Below are 27,577 nucleotides of genomic sequence, written 5' to 3' on the forward strand. Positions count from 1 at the left end.
CTGACAGAAACAAAAGCATTTAAAGTTGATGTTTATGTAAAGATTTTAAGACAAAAACAAACAGCTACATTGAGTCTTGGTGCATTTTTGGCTTTGTAATAAAGGAGTTCTTGAGCTCAGTGTATTACCCTAATCATCCTAATGATTTGTCTTTATATAGCTTTATAGTTTCATGTGCTAATAATAAAACAAATAATTTGACAATGCAGCTATGAATTTAAGTGAACAAATAAACAATTTACCAGTACAATATTTGATATTCAACACATATAAACCTCAAAGGCAATTTTTATTTTTTTATTAACAGATCAAGGGTCTTATACAAACAAGAGATTTCTGCATGGAGCCCTTTGTAGGTGAGTATGAGCAAACAATTACATACTTTTTTTTAAAATGTAATTCTAAGTCTTGAAATTATAGGGAATTCCAATTATAGGAAACTTCCAATGGATTTTGCCAAGAAAGGTCGGACACGATGATCCCTGAGGTCCTGTCCAACCTGGTATTCTATAATTCTGTGATTTTTTTTTTTTTTTCTATAACTTGTAAAGACAAGTTAAGACAGCATGCTAGGGCTGTGCAGAAAATTAAAGAGACCACTCATATACAGACCAGTTCATTTCACAGTTCTGATATAAGATTCTCAATTCAATCAACTTTCATGTTATCTTACACAATTAATTCACCGGTCAAATAAACTATGCTAATCACTAAATATATATACTGTTTAATTGCACTTATACAGTAATCATGTGCTCTCACCCAGACTTAACTAAAAAGCAATGAAAAAAGAAAAAAAAGAATAAAGAATTTAAAATTTGCCTCAAAGTCCTAAACTTTCTCCGCATTTGAGCTAAAATGTATTAGAATGCCCAGCAAACCTGAATAAACAAAAGGTGGACTTTCACCTGCCTAACAAGCATTACTGATTTTCAACTCAGGCTGAGGTATGGCCACTTCTTAGTCAAACTCCTCCCTAGACTCTAGCCCTTAGTGATTCAATTCAGTTGTTACACTTAATGCCATTTGAGACTCTGTATGTTATCCAAATGGATAGGCAGATATGACACAGGACCTCCAGATCCATGCATCAGGGTAGACAAGCAGTGGGAATCAGTTGCTTAAACGCTAGCTTCCAGTGTCATTTTGCCCCTGACTTCCAGTTGTTGGCCCAACAAGAAGTAGTAGTATTCACTTGGGTCCTGTGCAACATCTGGCAGTTCCTAGTAGATGTCTTAAATACACTAGGGCACTTCCAGATGATACAAGATACCAATTTTTAGGCAACTGAAATGACACCTAAGGGAAGTGATAAAATATTAGCAATTAAAAGCTTTGTCCAACAAACCAAGCAATGTATTGATGATGATGAAGACATCCAGAGTTCAAATCACTCTATCTTTTCCCTTCTCAGACTGTCAAGATAGAAGTTATGAAGAGAACGAGAGACACTCAGTTTTTTCTGTCTCCACAAAGGGTGAGAAGAATAGCTGCTGCAGCTGTGCCATTAATAGTACCCAGCATAATGGGTGACCCACGTCACTTACCCAAGCTGAGGCTTCTACATACAACTCTAAAATAAATAGGTGAAAAATCTTTGATCATTGCCTATTATTCCAGCACTAAGATAACTGCATTCTCACATTAAACATATATTCAAATCTGGACTAGAATGCAATTAAAAGATAGCTGACAACTCTTGACTATGATATAGCCATCTGCCATATCTTACAGCTAAAGCAATAATGGAAATATTTAAAATTAGTGAATTTTTAAACTAAGACCTACAAAAACCCTGGAATTTACTTTTCATTATGTTGAGAATTTTATTACAACATGCCTAAGTAGTTATATGCTATTATCCTGCAAGAACAACACTTTTTTTTCAAAATTTCACATTTCTAATAGTAAGGATAGAATTCTGACTACTGAGAGAATTCTTCAGAATTTCTCTTTCAGAGAAAGCATAAAATGTTACCCATATTCTATCCATCAAACTATTGTATTAGAATTTGGTGACCAAAACTAAAATCTTAATGTGCAGTGAAGAGCAGCTGTAAGAACGATCCCATTGATGGGAGTTAGATTAACAGTATAAATAGAACTAGTTAAACTACTTACATATGGGCATACTCTTCAACATAAACTTAATTATACTATTGTAAACTTTCTCAATAACTCTTTGTTTATTTAAGCTCACTGTACTGGGTCTGGCTGAGCCAGAATTGGTTTTCCCCTATAGCAGCCCTCACGGTGCTGTGTTTTATGTTGGGAGCTGGCAGGGTGTTGATAGCACACTGGTGTTGTGGCTACTGCTGAGTAGTGCTTACACAGCACCAAGGCTCTTTCCGACATTTTCCCCCCCACAGTGGGACGGGGTGGGCAAGACCTTGGGAGGGGACACAACCAGGACAGCTGACCCGAACTGACCAAAGGGATATTCCAGACCATATGACGTCTGCTCAGTATAAAGCTGGGAGAAAGGAGGAAGGGGGTGGGGTCACCCTTGGTCCTGCAAGGCAACCACTACACGTATTGGAGCCCTGCTTCCTGAGAAGGCCCGACAGTGCCTGTTCATGGGAAGTAGAGAATAAATCTGTTTTCTTTTTTTTGCTTCCGCGCGCAGACCTTTGCTTCGCTTTTCTTATATTAAAACTGCTGTTGTTTTACCCACAAGGGTTGGGGTTTTTTTCTATCTTATTTTCTTTCCCCTCTTTGCCCTGTTGAGAAAAAAAGGGGAAGGGGGGGGAAGTGATAGAGCGACTTGGTGGGTACCCGGCATTTAGCCAAGGTCAAACCACCACAGCTCTAAACGAATACCTTTGTAATTAAAGATAATTGTTATTACATTAAAGTATTCTACAGATAAAAGTCAACATAATCCTAAAATCCCTCCATTTTCTCTGACTTTCTTATGGAAATTCATATTTATGAACAGGTGGTTGGGTTCTCTAGCTTATACTGGATGCAGAAGAGATTCAGAGGTCAACGAGAAATGTAACTTTACCTGGGAACTGATCATACGTTGTGATGAACGAGCAATATTAGCAGGGAGGCCAAAAAAGTCAGGTTTATCATCTTCTGGAAGGCTTTCAATAATATTACGATAATCCTGCATTAGAAGAAAACAATAAACATAACTGAGGGAACATTTTGTTCAGCTCATGAAATTAACAGTGTATACTGAAAATTCATTAAGTGCACTGCATAACACAAGGTTAAAATAGCTATTTAACACATGATATATCTTGGCAATATTATTTATAAATTTTTTAACTCTAAAAGAGCAAAAAGCTTCAATTCCAATTACAGTGATGCTATCAACTGAAAAGAAAATATGCTAAGACTATCTTAAAAGTAGTTACAATATTTCTGTTGAAAACTTAAAAGTAAGATTAATGACAATATAAAAAAATATTTTGGCATTTAGAATTCGAATAATAGAGTATAATACATATTTATACAATGAAGAGCACTCACTTCTTTTTAAATCTATGAAGATATCACTCAAAGAAAGTGAAATTGTTCAGGTAAAAATAGGTTTACATGATCATTGGAGATGCAGAATAGCATCAATAGCAGTTATAGTGTAATAGTCACCAGTGATGCTGCTCTTGCACAAAACTGAAAGAGGCCTTGCAGACTCAGGTAGACTAATGGTGCTGGATGTTCTCTTTCATTGTGGCTTTGAAAGCAAAATTATTTACTATTTGAAAGTCAGGCTGCACCCTATTGTGTTATATCATGTGTGTTTTGTCCTTTGCTTGCAGGAGCATGTCCTATGTGGGCATGATTTACTTTGACACAGAATCTCACTTCAGAGGTAACAACAGTAGCAGACCTCTACACCAAACACTGAAGGAACACTATTTAGTAAGAGATATTATTCCAATTAACTTAAGTAATCAAACTTAGCCTTATTATTAGTGTTCTACCAATGAAAACTACTTGCAGAAAAATATAAACTCTCACATAAATATTCATACAACTATAAGAAACTGAGACATTAAATGCAGTGCAGGCAAGAAGAAAGGTTCATCAGTTTGATCATATTATTTACAAGAATAGAGACCAGCCTGGTTTGTTTATTCCTTCCCTCTTTACGACATTAACTCAGCACATCTATAGAAAATAACTGTCATATTTAACGTACAAAAATAAACAAACCCCAAACCTAAACAGTCAGAATCCAGGTAGAGAATGCCAGACAGATTTATTTTAACTGGCATAATTCCATTTACATCAGCTCATATTAGAGGTCTAGTATGGAGTCCTATATTAAAATGCAAATGAATCTTAGTAACAATAACAATAGTATGTGAAAGATAGGGAGAGATCAGTTCTTTAGACTCTGTTGAACTCCCTCTCCTTTACACTAAAGGAATACTAAAGGAGAAACACAATCCATATTTATCTCCAAATAAAATATCATATACCCTCCACAGCATGTTAGAAGATTATGTCAGAATGTTGATATAGTTTGTAAATAAGGAGATACAGATTTTCCTATCTCATCCAGAAGTTATAAGAATGTTTAGCAGTCTGTACAAAAGTGCTATTATGTTAATATACTAAGTTATATAAAAATGTAATAGTATCCTTCTTTATCATAAATTGACCCAATTTCTTCTACTCAGTCCCTCATAGTTATTCTGCTCTGCACCATAGTCCAATAAGATATTATAAAAAAGGAGACTGAACAGACTAGCAGAATAGTTCTGACAACTTGAGAATTAGTGTTCCACACAAGAGAAGTCTTAAATAAATGGAGGTATCTTTTGGTTTATAACTCTGATTTTCTTTGTGCAAATATATCCAAGAATTTTAGTTTCTATATTAGGTGACAGAAGATGTATACCTACCAAAATACTGCAGGAATTCGGTAAAGAGATGGAATATGGGAAACTAGTCATCTTCTTGCCTCTAGCATTTAAACTGCCAATGATTCGTGAATTGAAAAGTTGCTCCAAGTAGGACCGAAGAACCCTCATATCAAAGTAATTATCTACACGGCCTCCATAAATTGCATTTTCAAACAAGCCATGCACAAATTCCCACTGAAAATCTTTGGAACCTATAAATTAATTAGTATTTTGTATTAATATTTTGTATCAATGGACAGCATTGCATTATAAGCATTTCTTCTTGTCACTGCAAGACAGTGCAGTGAAAATTCTTCAGTGAAATAAAAAAAATACAAACACATCAAATAATTAATTTCTAATTGTTTTTCTTCTATATTACCAAATAATAAAAGTTGCAGAAACTACAATGAGTTTGTAAATATTTTTCACTGATAAAATGACCACTTACTGTGTTTCAAAATGAGCTATTAGAAATATTACTTAAGTCTTGAAGTGCTTTTTATTGTAGATAAACCAATTGGATATATGCATTTCAGAAATGATGCTATTAAAACTTTAATTATGTGCTCCTTTGTCATGAATAAAAATAATTTTCTTTGTTCAAAATTTTATACACTATTTTGTATTGCAGTACCATCTGATCTCATAAAATAAACTGACTGATTGAACCAAAACCAGATCATGCTCAAAATCAGTAACATTACTGGAAATGTCATCTTTCAAACACAGAGGTCCAGGATAGGTTCTTTGTAAATCATTATAAATCACACACCATAGCACATAAAACACATAAAGCATGTTACTATTAGTTTCCTGGCCAGACTGATGTTGCAATTATATTACTCTAGCATAGCTATATCCCACAAGTTCAGAGTAACTTATTTTTCCTCCCTTCTATCACAGTTGTCTAAAATAACTGCAAGGGACAATGATTGATTTACACCCTATAGCTTTCATGTGCAGGTAGAAGGTACCTTGATCACAGAATCACAGAATCATCTAGGTTGGAAAGGACCTTGAAGATCATCTAGTCCAACCGTTAATCTAGCACTGACAGTTCCCAACTACACCATATCCCTCAGCGCTATGTCGACCCGACTCTTAAACACCTCCAGGGATGGGGACTCCACCACCTCTCTGGGCAATCCATTCCAACACCTAATAACCTGTTCTGTAAAGAAAAACTTCCTAATATCAGTCTAAACCTTCCCTGGTGCAACTTGAGGCCATTCCCTCTTGTCCTATCGCTTGTTACTTGGTTAAAGAGACTCATCCCCAGCTCTCTGCAACCTCCTTTCAGGTAGTTGTAGAGGGTGATGAGGTCTCCCCTCAGCCTCCTCTTCTCCAGACTAAACAACCCCAGTTCCCTCAGCTGCTCCTCGTACGACATGTGCTCCAGACCCTTCACCAGCTTCGTTGCCCTTCTCTGGACATGCTCGAGACATTCAATGTCCTTTTTGTAGTGAGGGGCCCAAAACTGAACACAGTAATCGAGGTGCAGCCTCACCAGTGCCGAGTACAGGGGCAAGATCACTTCCCTGTCCCTGCTGGCCATGCTATTTCTGATACAAGCCAGGATACCATTGGCCTTCTTGGCCACCTGGGCACACTGCTGGCTCATGTTTAGCCGGCTGTCAATCAACACCCCCAGGTCCCTCTCTGACTGGCAGCTCTCCAGCCACTCCTCCCCAAGCCTGTAGCGCTGCTGGGGGTTGTTGTGGCCGAAGTGCAGCACCCGGCATTTGGCCTTACTGAAGCTCATGCAGTTGGCCTTAGCCCATCGCTCAGATCAGAAAGGTACTTCTTAAAGCCCCTTGAGAAAAGGAAGCAAAAATTACTTTAAGGGGGGGGGGTTTATTGGTGGTAACTGTTGTTCCCAAATACTTCAATCATTTCTTCGTAAGTAGTTATGTTCACAGCAGTAGCTAATGTTTAGATTAACGATTATCATTGATAGTTAATGATTCAACCTCTTTACATTACTGTATGTTTCAAGTCTGTGTAACTAAGGTCAACTCCAGAAGTACTAATCCTCCATAAATCTCATTTAAGTCAATGATCATAAATTATCTCTAAATATCAGTTCCTAATTTTACTTTGAAATTATATAAAATGCAAATACTTTTTTAAAAAATACTTTTAATATTAACTAATATTAAGAAATTACTGTGCTACTTAACAGAACAATGAAGTGGGCACTAACAGTGAGTTTCAATATGAAGAATTCACTCATACTCAACTCATATTCCATTCATTTATTCAATATATGGGGAAGCTCACACTGGGAAGGAGTAGAGACAGAAGACTTCATCTTCCAGGCACTCCTGTATTTCCTATTTATTCTTCTGGACTCAAGAACCTGAGCTGAATAGTTCTTGGCACAAAGAAAACATGGAATTACAATTCACCCTATGTTTCTTGCTTTGCTTACTGGAGATGAGCCTTGCAGCATCTCCACTCTTATCTGAGTGTTGTAGAAAGAAAAAAGCTCCTCATGCAACATCTCTAGTAAAGGTAAAACAGGACAGGTCCTGTTTGAACTCAAGTTCAGATGGCACAAGGTGGCTTGCATCCATAGAGCTACTCTCTTTTGCCCTAAAATAAGGTAACCTCCCATCTGCTGCCTACTGGAAAGTGTCTCCGGGCTCTGCTATCTGACAAACCATGCCTTGTCGCTGCCTATGAGAATGCCAGTCTGCATAAGCCAAATATGGGGAAAAATAAACCTGATCATGGAATAGTTTTGAGCCTGTGTCGAGCCCTTATCAGTTTACTAATATAGACATACCCTTTGGATCTACATCCAGAAAAGCCTAATAAGACTAAGCACAACTGATTCAGGGTCACACTACTTCCCATACTGAAGTAGTTACCTAACTTGGTCATGTGTTTATATTTGTGAAAATGTTCCAACGAAGATTCAAATGCAAAATTTAAATACCTGCAAAGCAGCCTTTAAACAGAATGGTCCCACTCCAAACCCCAAACAAAACAATCTTGCAAAGTAACAAATTTATAAAAATTACTATGAAATTTTTTAATATTCTAAAAATTTTAAATGAGAGGCATTTAGAAGGTTTATGCTACAGAGGTGAGAAATCTTTCCTTAAGAAGTGACTTACCCTCAAAGAGTCTATCAATAATGTCAAAACCAGCACGGAGATCAGATAAAGAAAATTCATAAAACTTGGTCCAACCCTATCATTAAAAAAAACCCCAAAGAATTTAATTAGTCACACAATGATGATCATGAAGTAAAATGCAAATATTATGTGGTTACTGAATACTGTATAATACCTAGTACTGAATGAAAAAAGAGACAACCTATGTCCTCTAACGTACACCTTTGGAAACATGCAATGGAGGTAGCATAAAAAACCCAGATCTACCAGTGCATTTAATTTTACATATTTACATAAAGTAGAATACATTGAGTATGAGGAATGTAAACTTAAGATTATCTTATTTCCTAACAGTATTTACTTCAACTAAACCTTGCTGACATCTGTGACTAGATCACACATTGAATTATGATGTTATTTCTGAGGGCTTTTTTGTATTTCAGTTTCCTTTGGATTTTCATAAATATGTCCGGTTCTTCAATCACAGTGTACATTATGTTTTCATCATCTTACTCCTTAATTCATGTCACTTCTCTATGAACTTAAAAAATTGTAACGAGAAAAGCAATTACTGCTACCATTATGGGGAAAATGCTGACCACCATATGCATATTTTAATCATTCTCAGTTTGTACCTTCTTTCTGTTCTTGGTGGCATTATTCTTTATATAGCATTAATGTGTAATGTGCATGTAATTCTCACAAAAGGCTTTCAATAGAAATGGATAAGTATAAATAAATATTGATATATGATACAGAACTTAGGAAATCCAGATCTCAAAGGTATCTCTGATTGCTGTATCTTCTTATGACTGTACCTTTGCATATGGATCATATCATAGGAACAAGGTGCATATGACTCATGATAAGAAACGTGCAAATATGTCAGATAACATGCACATATCCAGTGAGATGGATACAGTCTTAGGTCAAGACTGCAGCTGTTCCACAGATCACAATCAAACTATCAGCCAGTCATGCTGGAGGTCATAAACTGGAAAGATGCTGCAGTCTCTCAACAGTGTTCATGTATTTTTTCGACAGATCTGTACATGGACCCAAACCAACCTGGAATTCATTATAAAATACAAGAGCTTCTAGCTGGGATTAATTGCAGTCCAGCGATGTTAGAAACTGGTAATCATAAGCAAAACAAAACCCATACTAAGTCTGCACGAGACAAACACAGTTACAGTGGAATTAAGGAGAAAGCGGTAAAATTCTATCTTGTGTGACTTGGAAAGCTAGTGGTAAACAACCATGAATTTGAACAAAGCCAAATGAGAGTTCATGTGTCAGATCAGTACTTTAAATATTTTCACCTATTCTACTTCTTGAACACTATATTCAAAGTCTGTTACTGCAAGAGGCAAACAACCTTATAAATCACAAATTCAAAACCAGCAAAAAACCCTCAAACATTCCAGGCTCTGACAGACAAAATCTTTCAGATGACAGGTTAATTTTACCCCTAGTCTAAATAAAATAAACAAGATATAAAACAGTTTGTTGGGGGGGGTGGGGGGGGTGTCTGTTTAATTTAAGCATCTGCAGCCAGAAAGAAATGTTTGCTTTGAACAAAAATTTATCTAAGGAAAAAACACATCACAGTCTCTGAAACCCATTATAATCCTCACAAGAAACGAGTTAATTCCTTTGTTCTTCCTTCTCCTTGAACAGGGTTTGTGTGCAGAAAGAGTAGACAATGTCATCTCCTCCTTCCCACCAAAGTGTCTCTTTCTCATTGTCATGGTTTAAACCTGACCAGCAGCCAAACGCTGCACAATCACTCACTCACCATCCCCCGCCCAGGGAACAGGGAAGGAAATTGAACAGTAAAGGGAGATTTGTAGGTTGAGATAAAAACAGTTCAATAATTGAAATACAATAAAATAATAGAAAGTACAAACAGGTAATGCACAATGCAATTGCTCACCACCTGCCAGCTGATACTCAGCCCATTCCCAGCTCGCGATCACAAAAAAAACAAGATCTCGAAACCACAATCCCAGAAGCGAGAGAGAACCCCCTCTTTCCCAGCTGACCCTCCTCTATATACTGAGCATGGCGTTACATGATATGGAATATTTCACTGGCCAATTTGGGTCTGGTCCTCTGGCCATGCTCCCTCCCAGCTTCTTGTACATCTGCACATGAGCAAGACACGTGGAGTTGGAAAGTCCTTGATTGTTTAGCAACAACTGAAAACATCAGTATATTATCAACATTCTTCTCATACCAAATCCCATACTGAATCCAAAGCCCAGCACTATTCAGCACTAGCTACTAAGAAATAAAATTAACTCGATCCCAGTCGATACCAGGACACATGTCTTCCATTAAATCGCGTATGTTTCAAAAATACTTTTTCCTGTCCCAAGCAAACAGGATTTATGGAATCTTTTCCATGGGATCTCACTTCTGCATCAGTATCAGTTAGTACATAAATCACAAATTAACCCCACGCAGGCAGTAGCAATTTTCAGAGTGACAGGAATTTAGCCTACCAAGATCTTATTTTGCAATGAATTCAGAGACAATGATGAAGGCCAGCACCAGAAAGATCCAATTTTTTCTCATCTCTGAACATGACCCAACATATACCTGACGAAAAATACTCCCAAGTATAAAAGCTAATAAATGGGGCAATTTTTTAAAAAAGTAGCAAATTATTACCTGAGGAATATAATTTCTTCTTTCTTGGCATACAGCATGAAACCACGCTAAACAAAAGAGAGAATGTGCTCGAGTCAAATTTCCCTCTCTATTAATTTGCTCTGGAGTCCAAGATTCATAGGTTCGCAAGAGATTCTTTTTGAGGCCTGGAGGTGCCTGCATTGGAAGGAAAAACACTGCTCTAGACAGAAAACCTGATACTTTTATGTACTGTTATCTTAAATTCTAACTTATGATTTAATTTAATGAGATGACAAACAGTACTTAATAAAACAAAATTTAACAAGGAAAAAATATGCTTATAATAAATGACCTAACAACAGAATGATCTTATACTGAAAATAACTTAAACACACTGAAGGAAATTGTAACCAGAACCAACCAACAGGAGGACTGAACTACACTAAAAGAACTTAGTGAAAGAATAGTACTCTATCAAAATATATAATCATAAAAGTAAATACAATTTTTTCAACAAGAACCTTTCTTCTGATTTTTCAAGCTCAACTATCAATTATCATTTCTGTGATCAGAGCCAACCTGCTTCATGGCATCACCGCACTCTTTTAGCTTGCATATAGATATGGTATATATGCATGATAAAACGCCAGTTGTCTGATTTAGTGGTAGGTATTGTTCACACCAGTAGAAATAACTGCAGTTAAAGTACACATAATAACAAAGATTACAGTGCTTAAAAGTAAAATAAGTGATTAGATACCCTGCCATTTTCAAATTATTTGCAAGTGTGAAGGCAAACACAAATTTTAAAGAGATTGAAATCACATTTTCATATTTATAAGAATGTTCTTTCTTTCTTTTGAAAATCAATGGCTGTTAATGCTTCTGTAAGATTATATATTCTGTAAGATTACATATTACATACAGATTACAAGTTGCATATGCACACTTGTGGCAAATAATTGCAAAATACCATAGTCGATTTTTTTTTTTTAATATTTACATCTTGATTGGTAACAGTTAGGGAACATACCACAACCATATAATAATCAAATATTATTAGGCAAGTCATTGGCTATCAGTGCCCTTTCACGGTAACAAAATATTTACTACAAATTAAAAGGTAACAACAGGATCTAGAACACTGCATCAGTGCGAAGTTCCAATTATTCCAAAGACAATGGGTTCAATAACTTCAAGAAGCTAGATGAAAAGAAATGTGGCAATCCTAGACAGTCCTGTAGTTTCTGTACCATTGAAGACCTCAATATAAGCAAGAAGTTACCTCAGAAGTTTAAAAATACCTGCAGTCAATATAAAATTGTAACAATTTTGGCTTCTTGAAAGTCTGGACCCCAAAAAAAAGGTCAGAGCTTCTTGGTTTAGCTGTAGGCAAAATCTTAACACTCCATAACCAATGGAGGAGTTAGTAGCACCCCTATGCATCATTTCCATAATGGGCATTAATGCATAGTTCATTAATGATTAGAGCTCTTTCCAACAAGTTGGAGGAGCATGGTGCCAGTTATTCCTTATGTTAAGCTATTGTAAAGCAATTTTTAGTAAAGGGCTTTAATTGTATGTTCTGCTGTATGGGAGGAGAGCCATTTTTGTTGAAAGGGTCCAGTGAATATAAAGCTATGGGGCCAAAAAGAAAAATAAGGAAGAGGAAGTGTGATTCTGTGATCTTCAGATGAGGACATTCATCAAGAAGGAGAAATTCCAGCACCTGTGTAGGGTCTTGCTTTTAAGAAACACTGATTAAATGCAATAAAAGAATTTGGAGCACAAACCAAAATTCCTGCCCCAGGTAAATTTATTTTCAGTTCAGATTTTCAATTGGAAAAAATATCTGAAAGAAATTTTACCTTCCCTTTAAAGCACAGCTTCTGCAAATTTCCACATATACATTACAAATTATCATCAAAAATCTTTCAAGGTAAATTCATAGCATTTTTTGTATTACATCTAATTGAAATACAAGCCAAACTCCGTTATGTAAATAGTCCACACTATCTAAACATATAGTTTACTATACATCCAAGTTCATTCATGGTAAACATATAATAAAAGCTTTCCAAACAGGTCTTACTTCATAAGTTATTTTCAGACTTGATTGAAGCAAAATTGGAGTAAATTTTGGATGAACTTCAGTAGTAAGCCAAAGGCGAAAGTTTGGTTGAGGCTGTAATGTATTCAGTTCCTATTAAAGAGATATTATATATTGAAGGTTTTGGTTTTGGGTTTTTTTAATATTCAAAACACAATTTTTAAAATTATAATATCCTAAATTAGAAAATTAGGCTTGTCTAAAAAATCTTTAGTTGTTTTTACAAGTAACATTATTTAAAAGACTATAGTTCAAGATCTGTTGTCTCCACACATTCTATACGCTAGCTGTGCTTGAGTTTGAAGTTCATTCTAGCTGTGTCAAAATATTTGCACCTCCCTCCCCAGATCCTAAATTCAGAACATAAAAATATATCACAGTTCTTTACTTCTTTTAAGTAAAAATACACCAGAAGGCTACATCTCAAAAGATGAAGACCTGGAATGTGGGCTGTATATCAACAACAAATCTCAATGATTTTCAATAACTGTATCTATTAATTTCTTTTTCTTCAACTGTTTGTTGTATGCACACTTCATGTATCATGATTCATAGAAACTTGAAGATAGGGAAATGGATTTCTAAGAATAAATACTGTCAAATGCTATTTCAAATATAAAGGCTTCACAAAAAATATATAATTACTGAATGTATGAAGACATACTGATGGTTCTTTATGTGCTTCTGAAACAGACATATTTTCCACTGAAGATACAAAAGTTGTTTGACAATTCACTTGAGAACAATGTCAACAGTTTTGTGTATGTGTCTTGGAAGAAACCTAGCTCAAAAAACTCTTAACAGATTTTCTCATAATCCATTTATTTTGATAATCTCTAAAACATAATAATAATCATTTTGCTTTTAATGTTTTATTAAAGAAAAAAATTTCTTTGAACCCATTAATTGTTCTGCTCTTTAGGCAAAATGACAACTATATCTGGTAACTAGAATCACAGAATTGTTGAGGTTGGAAGGAACCTCTGGAGACACTCTAGTCCAACCCAATGCTCAGAGTCAGCTACAGCAGGTTGCCCAGAACTGCATCCAGTCAAGTTTTCAATATCTTCAAGGATGGAGACTCCACAGTCTCTCTGGGCAACCTGCTCCAGCATTTGATCATCCTCACAGTGAAAAAAATTTGTCTTCTGTTTAAACAGAATTTCCTGTATTTCAGTTTGTGCCCATGTACTCTTGTCCTGTCATAGGACACCACTGAGAACAGCCTGGCTCTGTTTCCCTTACCCCTTCCCATCAGCCAATACACACTAAATAAGATTCCTCCTGAGGCTTCTCTTCCCCAGGCTGAACAGTCTCAATTCTCTCAGTCTCTCCTTGTATGACACATGCTTCAGTCCCTTCATCACCTTTGTGGCCCTTTACTGGACTGGCTCAAGTATGCCCATGCCTCTCCTGTACTGGGGAGCCCAGCACTGGACACAGCACTCCAGATGTGTCACACCAGGGCTGACCAGAGCAGAAGGAACACTTCCTTTGACCAGCTGGCAATGCTCTGCCTAAAGCAGCCCAGGAGGCCAGTGGCCTTCTTTGCCACAAGGGCACGTTGCTGGCTCATAGTCAGTTTCTCACCCACCAGGACTCCCAGGTCTATTCTGCCAAGCTGCTTTTCAGCCACTTAGCCCCCAGACTGAGTGCCTGGAGTTATTTCTTCCCATAGGAAGCACTTGGCATTTCCCTTTGCTGAACTTCACAAGGTTCTTGTCAGTCTAATTCTCCAGCCTATCAGGTCCTTCTGAATGAAAACACACTCATCTGTTGTATCAATCATTTCTCCCAGTATCTGTTCTTGCCGAGGATGCGCTTTGTCCCATTGTTCATGTCATTAATTAAGACGTTAAACAATGTTGGCCACAGTATCAACGCCTGGAGCACACCACTGATGACTGGCTTCCCACTGGATTTTTTGCCACTGGCAACAACCCTTTGAGCCATGCAGTTAGATCAGTTTTCAATCCACCTCACTGTGGTACAATCAGGTCCGTATTTCATCAGGTTGTCTATGACAATGTTATGGAAGACAGACTAAGATATGAAAATGATACACAGCCTTGGAAGCAGGAGATTTAAGAAAAGAAAACAAGGGAATCTACATGCTGATTCAAGTGCAATCATCTGCAGCATGCATCCTCTGATACATTGCATTTGGCTAGAAGACACCTAAAGGGCAGCCAGTTGTAAGCTGTGAAGGTATCATCTTCATATTGATAAAATTCACACTGACCAGAAGACATATTTCATCTTCTCAAATGGAAAGATCGTGAGAACTAAATTTGTGTACCTGGACGGAATTGAACTATAAAGATGCAGATCTCTCTTAAGATGTTCAAACATATGAATTACATAGCCTCGCACTTGCTAATAGTATGCAAAACAGTCAAGGGGATGTGCTGAGTCAAACATTTAACACTTTCGGTATTATGTTCTTGTGGAAAGAATAAGAAACTTCTGATACATATCCATATTTTAATACTTACAAGATCTGAAATTTTCTTAGTAAGAGGCTTACAAACACTTCCTTACTGTGCACTATCATATTCAGACTAGATGACACACATCAGTGCTATCTCGCTTTGTCTTTCCATTTTTTCAAAATGGATTATAAGAACGTTAAATGCATGCCACATGATCAGTACTAGACAGAAGATAGACTCCAAGGTTATGTGCATGGAGTATACTTTATGGACAATCACTAGAAACTGGAAAATTAAGATTGTAGTATCTGTTGATAGGAATTCCCCCGCCTTTCTTTTTTTTGAGTTAATTTGTTTTGTGGATTTCACGGTGATATACATGTAAAGTCACTTTTATTTACATAGACAATGATTTTACTCGCTGTAAGAGTATGTTTCTATAAAACATTAGACATTTCAATTTCAAATTAGCAAAAACCTCTTAGTGACTCAGACACAAGCTACACTTAACAAAAAGAACTACTAAAAAGAAAGTCCTAGGACTGAAAAAACAAAAATAAAATTTAAGTATACATAGATTCAGAGTTCAGCAAACATGGGCAGTATCCCATAAAGTACCAAAAGTCTTAACAGGAGCATTTGTTCACTCATTGTGGCAGAAATACTATACATTGTATGAAAATTAAAGGGCTCCCACAAAGGAAGGAGCTGTTTAGATCTGAAGCATTTCACCTTATTCATGATTGAGAAAACTGCAAAGGTTTACTTTTAAATTGTTGGAATTTTACACATCACCATGGAAATGCCTGAAATGCTTCAGAAACGTTGCATACTAATTTTGTCTGGTTTCCAATACATTCTTATCTAGTTACCCTCACCTTTTCCAACACAGGAAGCCAAGATGTAACAAGATGCAGGTTCTTTAAACATAGCCATTCTCCATTGCGTGCACATTCTTTTAAAGTTTGAATAGCCAGGTCAGCTTGGCCTTGGCCCATTGCAATCTGAAATGACAGACACAGTTGTATAAGGAATTTATCATACCTCATTTAACAGCTAAATACAAAATTATGTTTCCAAGTTAGCATGCATATATAAAAAAGGTGTGCTAAAGATAACCAGAATTTTCTCTAATGCGATAGGCTAATAAAGTAAGGAAAAGAGTAAGGAAAACGTAGTTTTTCTTTTCAACCTATCTAACCAGAGCTTCTTAAGAAACAACATTACCTAGTCTTTTTATGGAAAAAAATACATCACTTGGTGACAGTGATAGTATTCCCTGGGAACTCAAAAGTAAATTTAAATATCAGTGACTAAACTGTATTACTGCAAAACTGCTGATACAATAAAAACAAGAGATAAACGAGAACAGTTTTTCTTTTGACTGTAAGTTAGAAGTACTTCCTTTGAAGAGAAACACTCAATTTCATATTAGGATGAGTGAAAAACTAAGGCTGCAGTCTTTCCTACTAGGAAATATGAATAGCTTAACAAACAGTATTTTCTTCATTTTTTATAGTACCATATTGCTGCTAAAATAAATTTGGATCTTCAAATGGAAATGCAAAGATACAAAACTGAATTTTCAGATAAATTAGTGAAAATTGAAAATACAGAAAGGACTTGTTCTGTGACACAATCACTGCTACAACTGATGTTAGAATACCTGTAGATAGTCTAACCTTAGTTCTCCCTTAGTATCTAATTGGAAGCGAACTAGAAAAACCCCAAACCAAACAAGTTGAAAATAAAGTAATAAAGTGGTCTTAGCCAATCTGAAAAGTCTTGTCTTGGCATTACTGCTATAGCAAAACAGAACTACTGTGATTATTATAACTTTATCAAATATACCTTAGGAGGAAATCCATCCTGTCTTTTTATCCTAAAACTGTACTGAGTCAAAGAAACTTGGGGCCTTATTTTTATATGATGATACAGATATCCTCTGCCTAAATAAAACTGAGTATAATATTCAAATAATTTAAAATAGCCAAAAGAAGATAACTGAAAGTCACCAGACAATATAGTAGTACACTACACAAATCTAGTGGTCTGTTCTTTATCCCATATGAGAAATAATTAAACAGAGAAGAAAAATCTGATTTTCTATGTTCTATTCAAATTGCATGAGAAAGTGCAGGAAAAAATACTAACAATATTCTCATTAGTAGGACAACTTTCAGATGATTCAGCTTTGAGCCTGGAGAAACAGGTTGGCAGTTCATGAAGTTCAACAAGGCAAATGTGAAGTCCTACATCACGGATGGAATTACCCCATGCAACAGTCCAACCTCCTAGGCTGGGGTCTGCCTAGGAAGCAGCTTTGGGGAAAAGGAAGGCCTAGTGGACAACAAGTTGAATATGAATCAACAGTGGGCCCTTGCAACAAAGGCCAATACCAGAATGGGACATATTAGGCAAAGCTTTCAGCAAGTCCAGGGAAGTGATCATCCCCTCGCTTTGGAACCTGTGAGACCCCATCTGGAGTACTGTGTCCAGTTTTGGGCTTCCCAGTACAAGACAGACATGGTCATACTGAAGTGACTCCAGAGCAGACCACCAACGTGGCCAGGGCACACTGAGCAGGGTTTGTTTAGCCAAGCAATCAGGAGACCTTCTTGCTGTCTACAACCTGATTGAAGAATGCAGAGAAGATAGAGCCAGACTCCTTCAAAGGCACATGGTGATAGGACATGAGGCAATGCACACAAGTTGTAATATGGGAAACACTGATTTGATATTAGGAAAAATATTCTCCTGCGAGAGTGGTCAAATACTGGAACAAGTTGCCCAGAGATATTGTGGGATCTCCATCCTTGGAGGGGGGACCTTCCCCTCTCAGGAGGGAAGTAGATGATCCAGAAGTCCCTTCTAACCTAGGTTATTTTATGAATGTAACAGCTACAGCAAATTTCTTCTTAAAAAAAGAAAAGTTTTCAACACCTCTGCATAGATCCAATTTTGAAACAGACACAGAAAATATAAAGTGTTTTCTTAACAGTACAATTCCTGATTAAGGTCTGCTAAAGAGAAATTATCTTCACCCAGTTCAGTTTTGTGTTGAATGCAAAACAGGGAAGAAGTTGTATACCATGACAAAAAACAATTGTTATATTGGCTGGGCAAATAATTTCAGTGTTGTATGCCTCTTTTCGATATTTTACGGCTTTCTTGCATGGTCGATCTTAAACACTTTTTTTCAAAAGACTTGAAAATAAAAGTTCTGTTCAAGAACTCCCACCAACAACTAGTTGGTTAACATTTACTTGTGAAATTTCTCAAAATATTTTACATAATTTCCCAAAATACCCAAGTATTCACAAACACTGAACATCTGATTTATGTTTTCTGTTGAAGAAAGAAATATGCAAGTCCTATAAGCAGAAAAAGTCTAGTTTTCAGTGGGTTTTCTTCATATTTAGATTACTTCACCTAAAAACAATAATGTTTCAGCATGTCTACCAGTTCTCAGTCTCTTGTTCTCTTCTGTCTATCTTCTCATTTTTCCCTTCTCCAAGTTGGAGGAATGCCTCTTGTGTGGATTCTGATTCTGTGAGGATCACTAATTGTGTCTCTCTTCTACAATGCATTTTGCCAATGGAATCAGAAGTTAGTGGTGAGATAGGTGGGAACAACAAACATGTAGACACCAAACTATGTTTTTACATACTAACTTCCTTAAAAAACAAGGTAAAACAGATAATACTACTGTAAAATTTTACACATTGTGGTTTTTAATCATTATGCTTATCTAAGACTGACCTGATGGTAGCACTCGGTATTTCTTTCAACACTGGCAAGTTCTTGCAACTCTTGAGAAGGATCAGCACCAGGAGAAATCATTATCAAGATAGGCTCAATTTCCAGAGTCTCCTTATACAGACGTTTCAAATTCAGAGGCAATGGAGATAATTCTTTTATTCCTATGATTAGAATTATTATGGAAATAAAGTGACTACACAGGATGGAGTGCTTCATTAACAACTTTAGAGGTCATCTGGCTGTCAAAGTTCTGTTCAGTGGAGACCATAAAAATGGTCCTACAATGAGAAGAAAAATCCTTACAATATGCAGGTAGAAGGCACCTTATATTGATAAGAAAAAGACACAAGCACCAAAATGGCGCCTGGACTTCCAAGTTCGACAAATATAAACCGCAGTCTTTATTTAGAGAATAGTCTTCAAGAAAACATACAAAAAGAGAAGAGCTGGAATATAAGAATATGAGAAGCTACGATATTTGCTAAAACTAATTGCAGCATATTTGTCCGCATGCAGAACTTCTCTCCTTTGTTGGCCTGACAGCCTTCATTATTAGACATTAACTTTACACAGTTCTTGGTACTACAATTACTTTAGTCTATTTTTTGCTTTAATACACAACTTAAATGTCTGGAACGTTGACCTAGTATAGGCAAGACATCTATACACAAGCCCAAAGCTACGTGTATAAGTGTATCATAAGCTTAAACAGTGTCAGCCACATATTTTCAATGCATCTTTAGACTGGTCCTTAAATAGTGAAGTATTAGGTGCAATGAGAAATCACAACATAAAGTAAGACAGAAGAGCCCAAATCAGTGACACCTATGCCACGCCTACTGAAAGACACCATACACATTTACTTGAGGGCACGGTCTGCTTTCAGACTTGAGCTATTATCTCCACACAGAACAATACTATATAATTTGAATATAGCATGTCAGGTTGGCAAAGGTTAGTATGAGGTCTGGGTTCTCTGTATGTATCTGTACAGAGACTCTAATGGATGCAACTAAACAGATAAAATCACTATCAATCAAAATGTTTAAAAAAAATAGAATTCAACAAGACTAATATTGGAAAATATTTTCATTTTACATTTATTAGACATGTAGAGGTAGTATAAGCAGAGATAAGTATATGAACTGAGGCCATATGGTAATTGATATGGGCAGCTCCCTTGATGAGTTCTGCTGCTCACTGCCAATAAGCCCTAAACCCTAGAAGATACATAAAATGAAACTGAAATTAAAGTAGGGCTCTGCAGTGCTGGACTGAAGCATGCTCAGTGAGGAAGACTCTTCAAGGACTCTTAACTGTCAGAATCTCAAAAATGTCTGACAAACATCTGCAAGTTGTTTCTCAATGAATCCTGTATTGGTCAAATTTGGATGCATTTTCAGAAGGCCTGTAAAAAAGGTTGTACTTTGAACGAAAGCTGCCCTGCATATTAGTTTTCTAATCATTCCTCCAAACTGAGGTTATAGTAACATTTTACAAAAATGCAAATTACTCTAGATTTAACATTCCCTTCACTGACATAATAAATGGAAATAGCTAAGCTATTGGCAGGAAAGACAGAAAGACAGGAAAGAAAGACAGGAAAGAAAGACAGGAAAGAAAGACAGGAAAGAAAGAAAGAAAGAAAGAAAGAAAGAAAGAAAGAAAGAAAGAAAGAAAGAAAGAAAGAAAGAAAGAAAGAAAGAAAGAAAGAAAGAAAGAAAGAAAGAAAGAAAGAAAGAAAGAAAGAAAGAAAGAAAGAAAGAAAGAAAGAAGAGAAATTAGCTAAGAAAAAAGATGAAACTTGATATATAACTAGAGATTGGTTTAGTTTTTTTCAACTACAGTCATAATTCAAACTATTTGAGTCACTCCACACAATAAAAGAAAAATATCAGGAAGTAGAACATGACAGCATTCTGTAGGGCAAGAACATTTATTTTAGTTGGTTTTTATGAAAGAATGTTTACAATGCTGAAAATGGAAGACAGCATTATGCCTGTAATTACAAAAAACAACATCAAATGTTTCTTTCTGTGGATGAAGACAACAAGGAAGAGGTACTCATGATGTGTTCTGATATTTGGGCTATAAACCACTGTCTTGCACCTTAAGCAAGTTTCATCTCATCAAATCCCTCTCACTGTAACTCTATTTCACTGTTGAAGTATCAAAATATAAATGTTTCCATATTAATATAAATATTAAAAGATTACATAAAGCATTATTAGAACTTAATCACTAGCTACATAGGCAATAAAGATATATTGAGAATCTTAACACCAAATTTTAGATTAAAATTTGATTAAAAGTAAGGGTTTGGAAAGGTTAATTTTAAGTTTTATTATCTTTTATTTCAGTGAAAAATATAATTTTGACAATCTTCACTACTGTCTCAAATCCTGTGAAAGATACAGGACGAAAGATATCTGTTGAAGTCAACAGGCAGCAAGGATACAAAAAACAAATGTAGATCTTTATGACCACTAATTAGCATTGTGGAATGGGTATCATGCAATGCTGCAGATATTTGTTATTACATGGAAATGCAGAACAGATGTACAAGGTCATATAAGGCAAATCTATTGGGTCTTTTAAGTACCGTGCTACTACTTCCAGTTGAGAAACCCTGGAGACATAAAATACTGGTCACTGCAAAAGGTTTCAGTATAGACTTACGATGTTCTTGTCATTGACAAAGATGGCAACATGCTTGACAAACCTCTCCACCTGTTCAACCATTCTTCAGTTCCTGTTCCTAAAACTGCTTTGTTGCTACAAACAGCTGCATGGAATATACTACAATCAAGATAAACCAGAGACTCTTTTAGCTGTATTATTATTTTTGGCAGTGCAAGCAGAAGGCACACAGATCCCTGAGAAGATTAACTGATTAAGAGTTTTGGTATCCTACATAACTCGATGTTAACTGGGGACTACTGCTTGGCCTTTCATTAACTGGGGAATAGAATAAAAAGCTATGATTGTACAATAGATGTATGTGTGTACACCTGCAACTTAAGTTATTATAATAATGTATTTATGGTAATAATGCTAACTTAGAAGAGGTGCAATTGTAAATGAGTAACTACCTAGCCAAATATATTGTAGCACTCTTGAGATGCATCATTTACAAAATTAATACAGTGTAAATTTTCCTCCATAAACAGTTTGGTTTTTCAGAAACTTGGACACAATGTTTAGAAAAAGCATAAGTATGCTGAAGGTGGTTTTTGTTTTAATGAAGCTTAACAGAACTGAAATATAGAAAAACTACAATAGAGCCCTGTCTATTCCTGGCCATTACAGCCAGGATTACTTCTAGAACACTGGGAAAAAAAAAAAGGACTCTGGTGTTTTCAGGGTTAATAAACAATATTCCAGATAATAACTATGCAGAGTGGGAATTCTTGACATACTTTTCTGTTTCCATGTTCCGTTCTGATAGAATTTCTTAAATCTTACTATCCTAACTGACATTCTGACATGAGAAAAAAAAGTGTATGTGAGAGCAAATAACTTTTCAGAAAATGTCTAAAGGGGGGGGGGGGGGGGGGGGAACAAAGGGAAAAAAGAAAGACCTGATACATAAATACAAAGGTCGGCACAGGATGCAAACTTCACAATTTTTATAAATGATGAAGCTCCCATAAAATCAATGAACAACTTTTCACAAAATCTCTCTACTAAAGTCAATGAAATTAAACCAATTTACAGCAGCTGGAACTTCAACTCAAAGTGCCTGTTAAAATTCCTTCTGTTGGTGATCTGTACACAGAGAAACAATGTACAAAAATATCAGTAAATGTATTATTACTATTAACAATGCCAATATAGAAAGTAGGAGAGGTTATTTTTTTTGTTTTGGTAAGTGATTTTATTTTGGCCTAGGTACAATGTGACCATGAGAGCTCTGGTCTACTTCATAGAAAATGATCTGTGAGAATAAAATACTCATTTAGCCTGAACAGATTTACTTTCTATATATCTCTACTGCTTTTTTAAAGAATATGAAAATGGAGGTAATTAAAATCAAGCCTCTTTAAATACTATTTCTGAAGTAGCCAGACTCAAAAAATTAAGTTAAAGCAGATAAGAAAAAACCTAACTCAGTGAGTGATATGAAATGATTTGGGAGTATGCTGTCAATATGATTTTTGCTAACGTGGTGCATTTCAGTATAGCATGTAAAATAAAGAAATAAGCATACTTTGGATGCCCATGAAATACATTTATAGAAAATTTGATGAAATTTATCTTCAAAAGAAATTATTTTAATCCCCCTTCATCCATAAATTTAAAAAATATGTAAAAGATGAAAAAAGGAAAAGACTCACATTTGGGTAAAAAAGAAGTGGAAGGCTTTCTTGTAGGCTATTGCAGCTTTTTTGGAACTCATTTTTCTCACAGGAAAATAGCCAAAAGAGATTGGAAATTTTAAGTTCCCTTTTGAACTAAGTGAAACAGTTTTTTAAGAAGTTCAGGACTTCTTAAAAAAGAAGTTCAGGACCCTGAAAAAGACATGGTAGGAAAAAATATGAAAAAATGTTCATACAAGTGTGACCCCTTTTATGAGTTGGAAAGCACTAGTCATGATTTATGACATGATCTCAAAATAAAATCTCACTGATACGCATGAAAAATCTGTGGATGAAACCTTGCCTACAAATGGAGTCAATGGTATTCTGACTTCCTCAGTGAGGCTGTAGTTTCATTCACCAAAAAACATTCCCTTGTGGAATGCCTCCAAGGAACTGGTATCAAGACAGACCTAACCAATTTATGTAACACACAACGATTTGGAAGACAGTAAGTGGGTCAGTAAACTTACTCTGCATTCAGGTCTCTGCTGGGCTTTGAATCACACTTACTGCAGATTGTGCTTGTCATTTGATTCCAACAGGCAGGAACATTGTTAGCATGAGTTCTGTACACTCACTGTAATGAAAGTACCTTCTCTATCTACTAACAATGTTTGACAGAGCAGGCTAACTTTAATCCTGAAAATACCAGCCTTGGGGGCAGACATGGAACAAATTTTGATCAGCAAATAATGCCCACAGACAGAGCATAAAGAGGGAGCAAGATAAACTCTCACATAAATGTCATTAAAAATGTAAGAACCAGAGACCTAAACTTACACCTAATGTTATACTAATAAGAAATGACATGTATGTCAAGAACTTAAAATTACCACAGTCACTGTTTTTTATATGTAACTCATCTATTGCATTATCACTCAAAATCACCCATCTCAAGATTATTCAAACTGCAGGTATTCACAAGTACTGGAAATGTAAGTCCAGCCATGTTACCTTGGCAGCCTATGACTCAATTTTCCAGATTCATTGTCTACCACATTAAAAACAGCCTTTGCCACTTACATTTACTGTCTTTACAATCTAAATCCTTTCTCTACTGTTAATCCCACTTCTGTCCTGACACCGTACTACATTAAAAACAACAAAATCTGTCTTGTCCCTATGTAATGCAGAAGATGACTTTTAAAACTACAGTGTTCACCCCAATGAGACACCCATAATTCATCTTCCATATGCATATTGTCATTAACTGCTAAAAACTGAAGGCTTTGGTGTGCTGTATTGCAATATTGCAATGTAAGTCCCAAACTCTGGATACAATAAACCTCAGAGAGGAAACAGACAGACTAGAACAAACAGACAATCATAGTATTGAATCACTCTAAATCATGGGTATTTCTAAACAGACAGTAAAAATTGTATTACAGTCCAAGAGACTGACAAACATGACTGAAAATATGAAACGATGTTTTGAGATCCAATCTACAAAATCTCAAACCTAATGGCTTTTAGATGGTAAATGACATTAAATGAAATAATATCTTTTTGGAAAATTTGTGTCTTAAGGAAAGTGCTGCAGTGTAAAACTTCTAGAAAACCAGCTATCCTCCTTTCTTAATTACTCCAGTTTTCCAGAATTCATTAAAAGAATCCTATGGATCTTTTATTATATTTTAAATCCCTATGCAGCATAAACCAAACCATTTTAAAAGCACTTTTTAACATATTTCACAAGAACAAAATCAGCAAATCCACCAGCATATTTTCAAATCCTAAAACTTAGCAACTCCATAAGAACTATAAAATAAAAGAGAAACAGGACCAAAAAAAATATTTAATCATTGTGTAGAAACACCCTGGTGAAAAATTAACTTACCTAGGGTTTTACATGCAAAAAGAGCCATGGCACTCTGTAGCCTGTCTGGTCGGACAGCCTGGACCACAAGTACCTTAAAATAAAATATATTCAGGGGAGATGAATTTATAAAAGTATATTGTGGCAATTTAAAAAGCAAGACTCTTCTAAGAAGGCTGAATTCTTTAAACTTCTCTTTAGAACAAAGTTATTTTCTCTGAATATATAGAGCTACCTGATCATTCCTTTCCAAAATAATCTAATCTAATTGTTCTTTTGTAAGTAGTTTGTCCTACTAATAGGATCAGAAGATAGATCTACAGCTAATGTCTATTTGTAAACTGGAACTTTTTCTACAATGTTTTAGAAAAAAGGTAGCTATGTGGGTAGCTAGAATGACAGAAAGCAAACTTAGCTTTATACTGGTAATCTAAATCCCATACATGTATTTAGGCAGCAACATCCTAACTGGAATACTAATGTTTCTGATTTCAGTGCAGTAATACAGTAAAATAATCAGTTTTGAAATAATTTCCTTTAAGTACACTTTTAGAGTTTTACATCTAACTTGTTTTTCTGAGACATTTTGACTTTCAAATGTCCTAGTACGGCAGATGTTTTTACTATTCTTCAAAATACTACAAACATGAACAGCTAATCAATTCAGATACAAATTAAATCAGCAGTTTCCCTGCTACTTCTTTTTCAGTTAATTTCCTACACAAGTTCAGTGCAGGCAACCACAGGCAAGTAATGCAACTTCAGTAGAAAACATTTGTTAAAATCACCACCCCTTCTTCTACCCCCTTACTTGTAGACCTGTAAACCACAATTCTGAACCTACCATCACATCATCCCAGTTTCCAAGTCTGGAGTATCTGTTGTTAGTTTTGGAGGAAAAATTTAACTTCATTAAATTTTTAAGAAAGTTCTACTTTTTAAGTCAGAGATTACACCACGTGCTACTGCACTATTTTTAAGTTTAACGTACAATTTGAAAGAAACTAACTTATGAGTGTCATATAAATCTAACCAGGTAGTTTCAGTATATTTCATCAACAGAAACATTCTTAATACTTTCTATGCAAGGAACTAGATATGTAATATGCTGATCATTCCAGATTTATTTTCCTATAAATGCAGAATTTTTATGACAATACACTGGACACATAAGAATTGCTCTTCTGCATTTCATCAAATCAAACATGACTCAGACAAATGCCTTTCCAAAATGGTTTGTTCCTAAATTCCATGCATGTTATTTTAGAAATTCTCCTCCTCCACAAAAACTCCAAATAGAGAGCCCCTAAGATCCAACCAGCATGAAACTACATTGTCTTATACGCCATCCCTTCTTTGGACAGGCCTTCACTTTATATGAAGTGACTTCAAATGAAAAATCACAGCATCATTTGAAAGTAAGCAACGACACCCTTTCTTCCATAAACACAAGAGTGATGTCATTTTTCTCTTCCAGAGGAGAAGGATTCCCGGGTGAAGGAAGGAACTTGCCTCTTGAACATTCTTGGTGGGTTCGTTAACCACCAAGCTTTCAGGAGGAATAGTATTTCATGACTATTATTCTAAAAAGCAGTGGCTGCTACTGCATTTTGTGTTTTTCAGTCTGATGTGTGAGTTTGCACATTTAATGATGAACTAAATTAGTGATGCTCAACAACCTGACAAATTCCTGTGGTAACAAAGCAACCATGAAACAATTTTAATACCTATTCATAAATTAATTCTGTGAATATTAATAAAGAGGTTGTTGCCTTACAGTGTATGCTCAGTTGCAGCCAATATGCCAACACAAAAAAAGACTCCAATAAGAGAGAACTAAGTATGTATTATAGAAAAAAAAAATCCTTAGACTAAATAAAATAGTTGAGCTGTAAGACAATGTAGATAACTGTCACTGCTTATAATTCAACCAGGCCTGAAGCCTAAATTCTGAAGATGTAAAACTCACTTTCAATGCTGAACTCATAATTATTTTAAAGTAATTTAATATGAAAAGATTACCTGCTGAAATATGGAAATTCTTTTTACAATAGTAGAAGGAAAGTCTTGTTCACAAACAGAGCTCTGAGAAAAAGTGTGCCACAGACCTTGATCTTCAAAGCAAAGTGTCTGATAGAGACCTGGGAGAGAAATCTACAAAACAAATAATGCATATTTAACAATAAAGAAGAATAACTATTTGGACACTGTATATTTTAATTAATTTACAAATACCACTGTGACCCTAAACCTGTAAATACTTGTGCATATCACATAATTCAATTTTATCCTTAGCGTTAAAGAAGAAAAGGGTAGATTTTAAAATTAACCATTTGTTTACCTATTTCCTGGAAATGCTGTCTGTATTTGCTCTGTATTTCTGTTTTTAAACTTCTAGATTCTTTGTTTTTAAACTCTGGGCTCTACCCAATTGTAGTCCTTTCCTTTTTCCTTAATACTGATTCACCCAAT

General features: G+C 35.6%; 1 protein-coding gene across 1 annotated transcript in view; it reads right to left on the reverse strand.

Moving 5' to 3' along the window:
* The window catches only part of DYNC2H1 (dynein cytoplasmic 2 heavy chain 1), a 187,304-nt gene that overhangs the window by 63,941 nt on the left and 95,786 nt on the right, over nt 1–27,577 (reverse strand). Inside the window, exons 74-82 of the mRNA XM_074816179.1 lie at nt 27,128–27,259; nt 25,127–25,199; nt 18,929–19,089; nt 16,045–16,170; nt 12,717–12,827; nt 10,664–10,819; nt 7,988–8,063; nt 4,863–5,074; nt 3,008–3,112 (exon numbers count right to left, since the gene is read on the reverse strand). Coding sequence (XP_074672280.1) covers nt 3,008–3,112; nt 4,863–5,074; nt 7,988–8,063; nt 10,664–10,819; nt 12,717–12,827; nt 16,045–16,170; nt 18,929–19,089; nt 25,127–25,199; nt 27,128–27,259 — 1,152 coding nt within the window. The remainder of the gene's footprint in view (nt 1–3,007; nt 3,113–4,862; nt 5,075–7,987; nt 8,064–10,663; nt 10,820–12,716; nt 12,828–16,044; nt 16,171–18,928; nt 19,090–25,126; nt 25,200–27,127; nt 27,260–27,577) is intronic.

This window comes from Strix aluco, chromosome 2 (assembly GCF_031877795.1).
Source record: "Strix aluco isolate bStrAlu1 chromosome 2, bStrAlu1.hap1, whole genome shotgun sequence".
Classification (NCBI taxonomy): domain Eukaryota; kingdom Metazoa; phylum Chordata; class Aves; order Strigiformes; family Strigidae; genus Strix; species Strix aluco.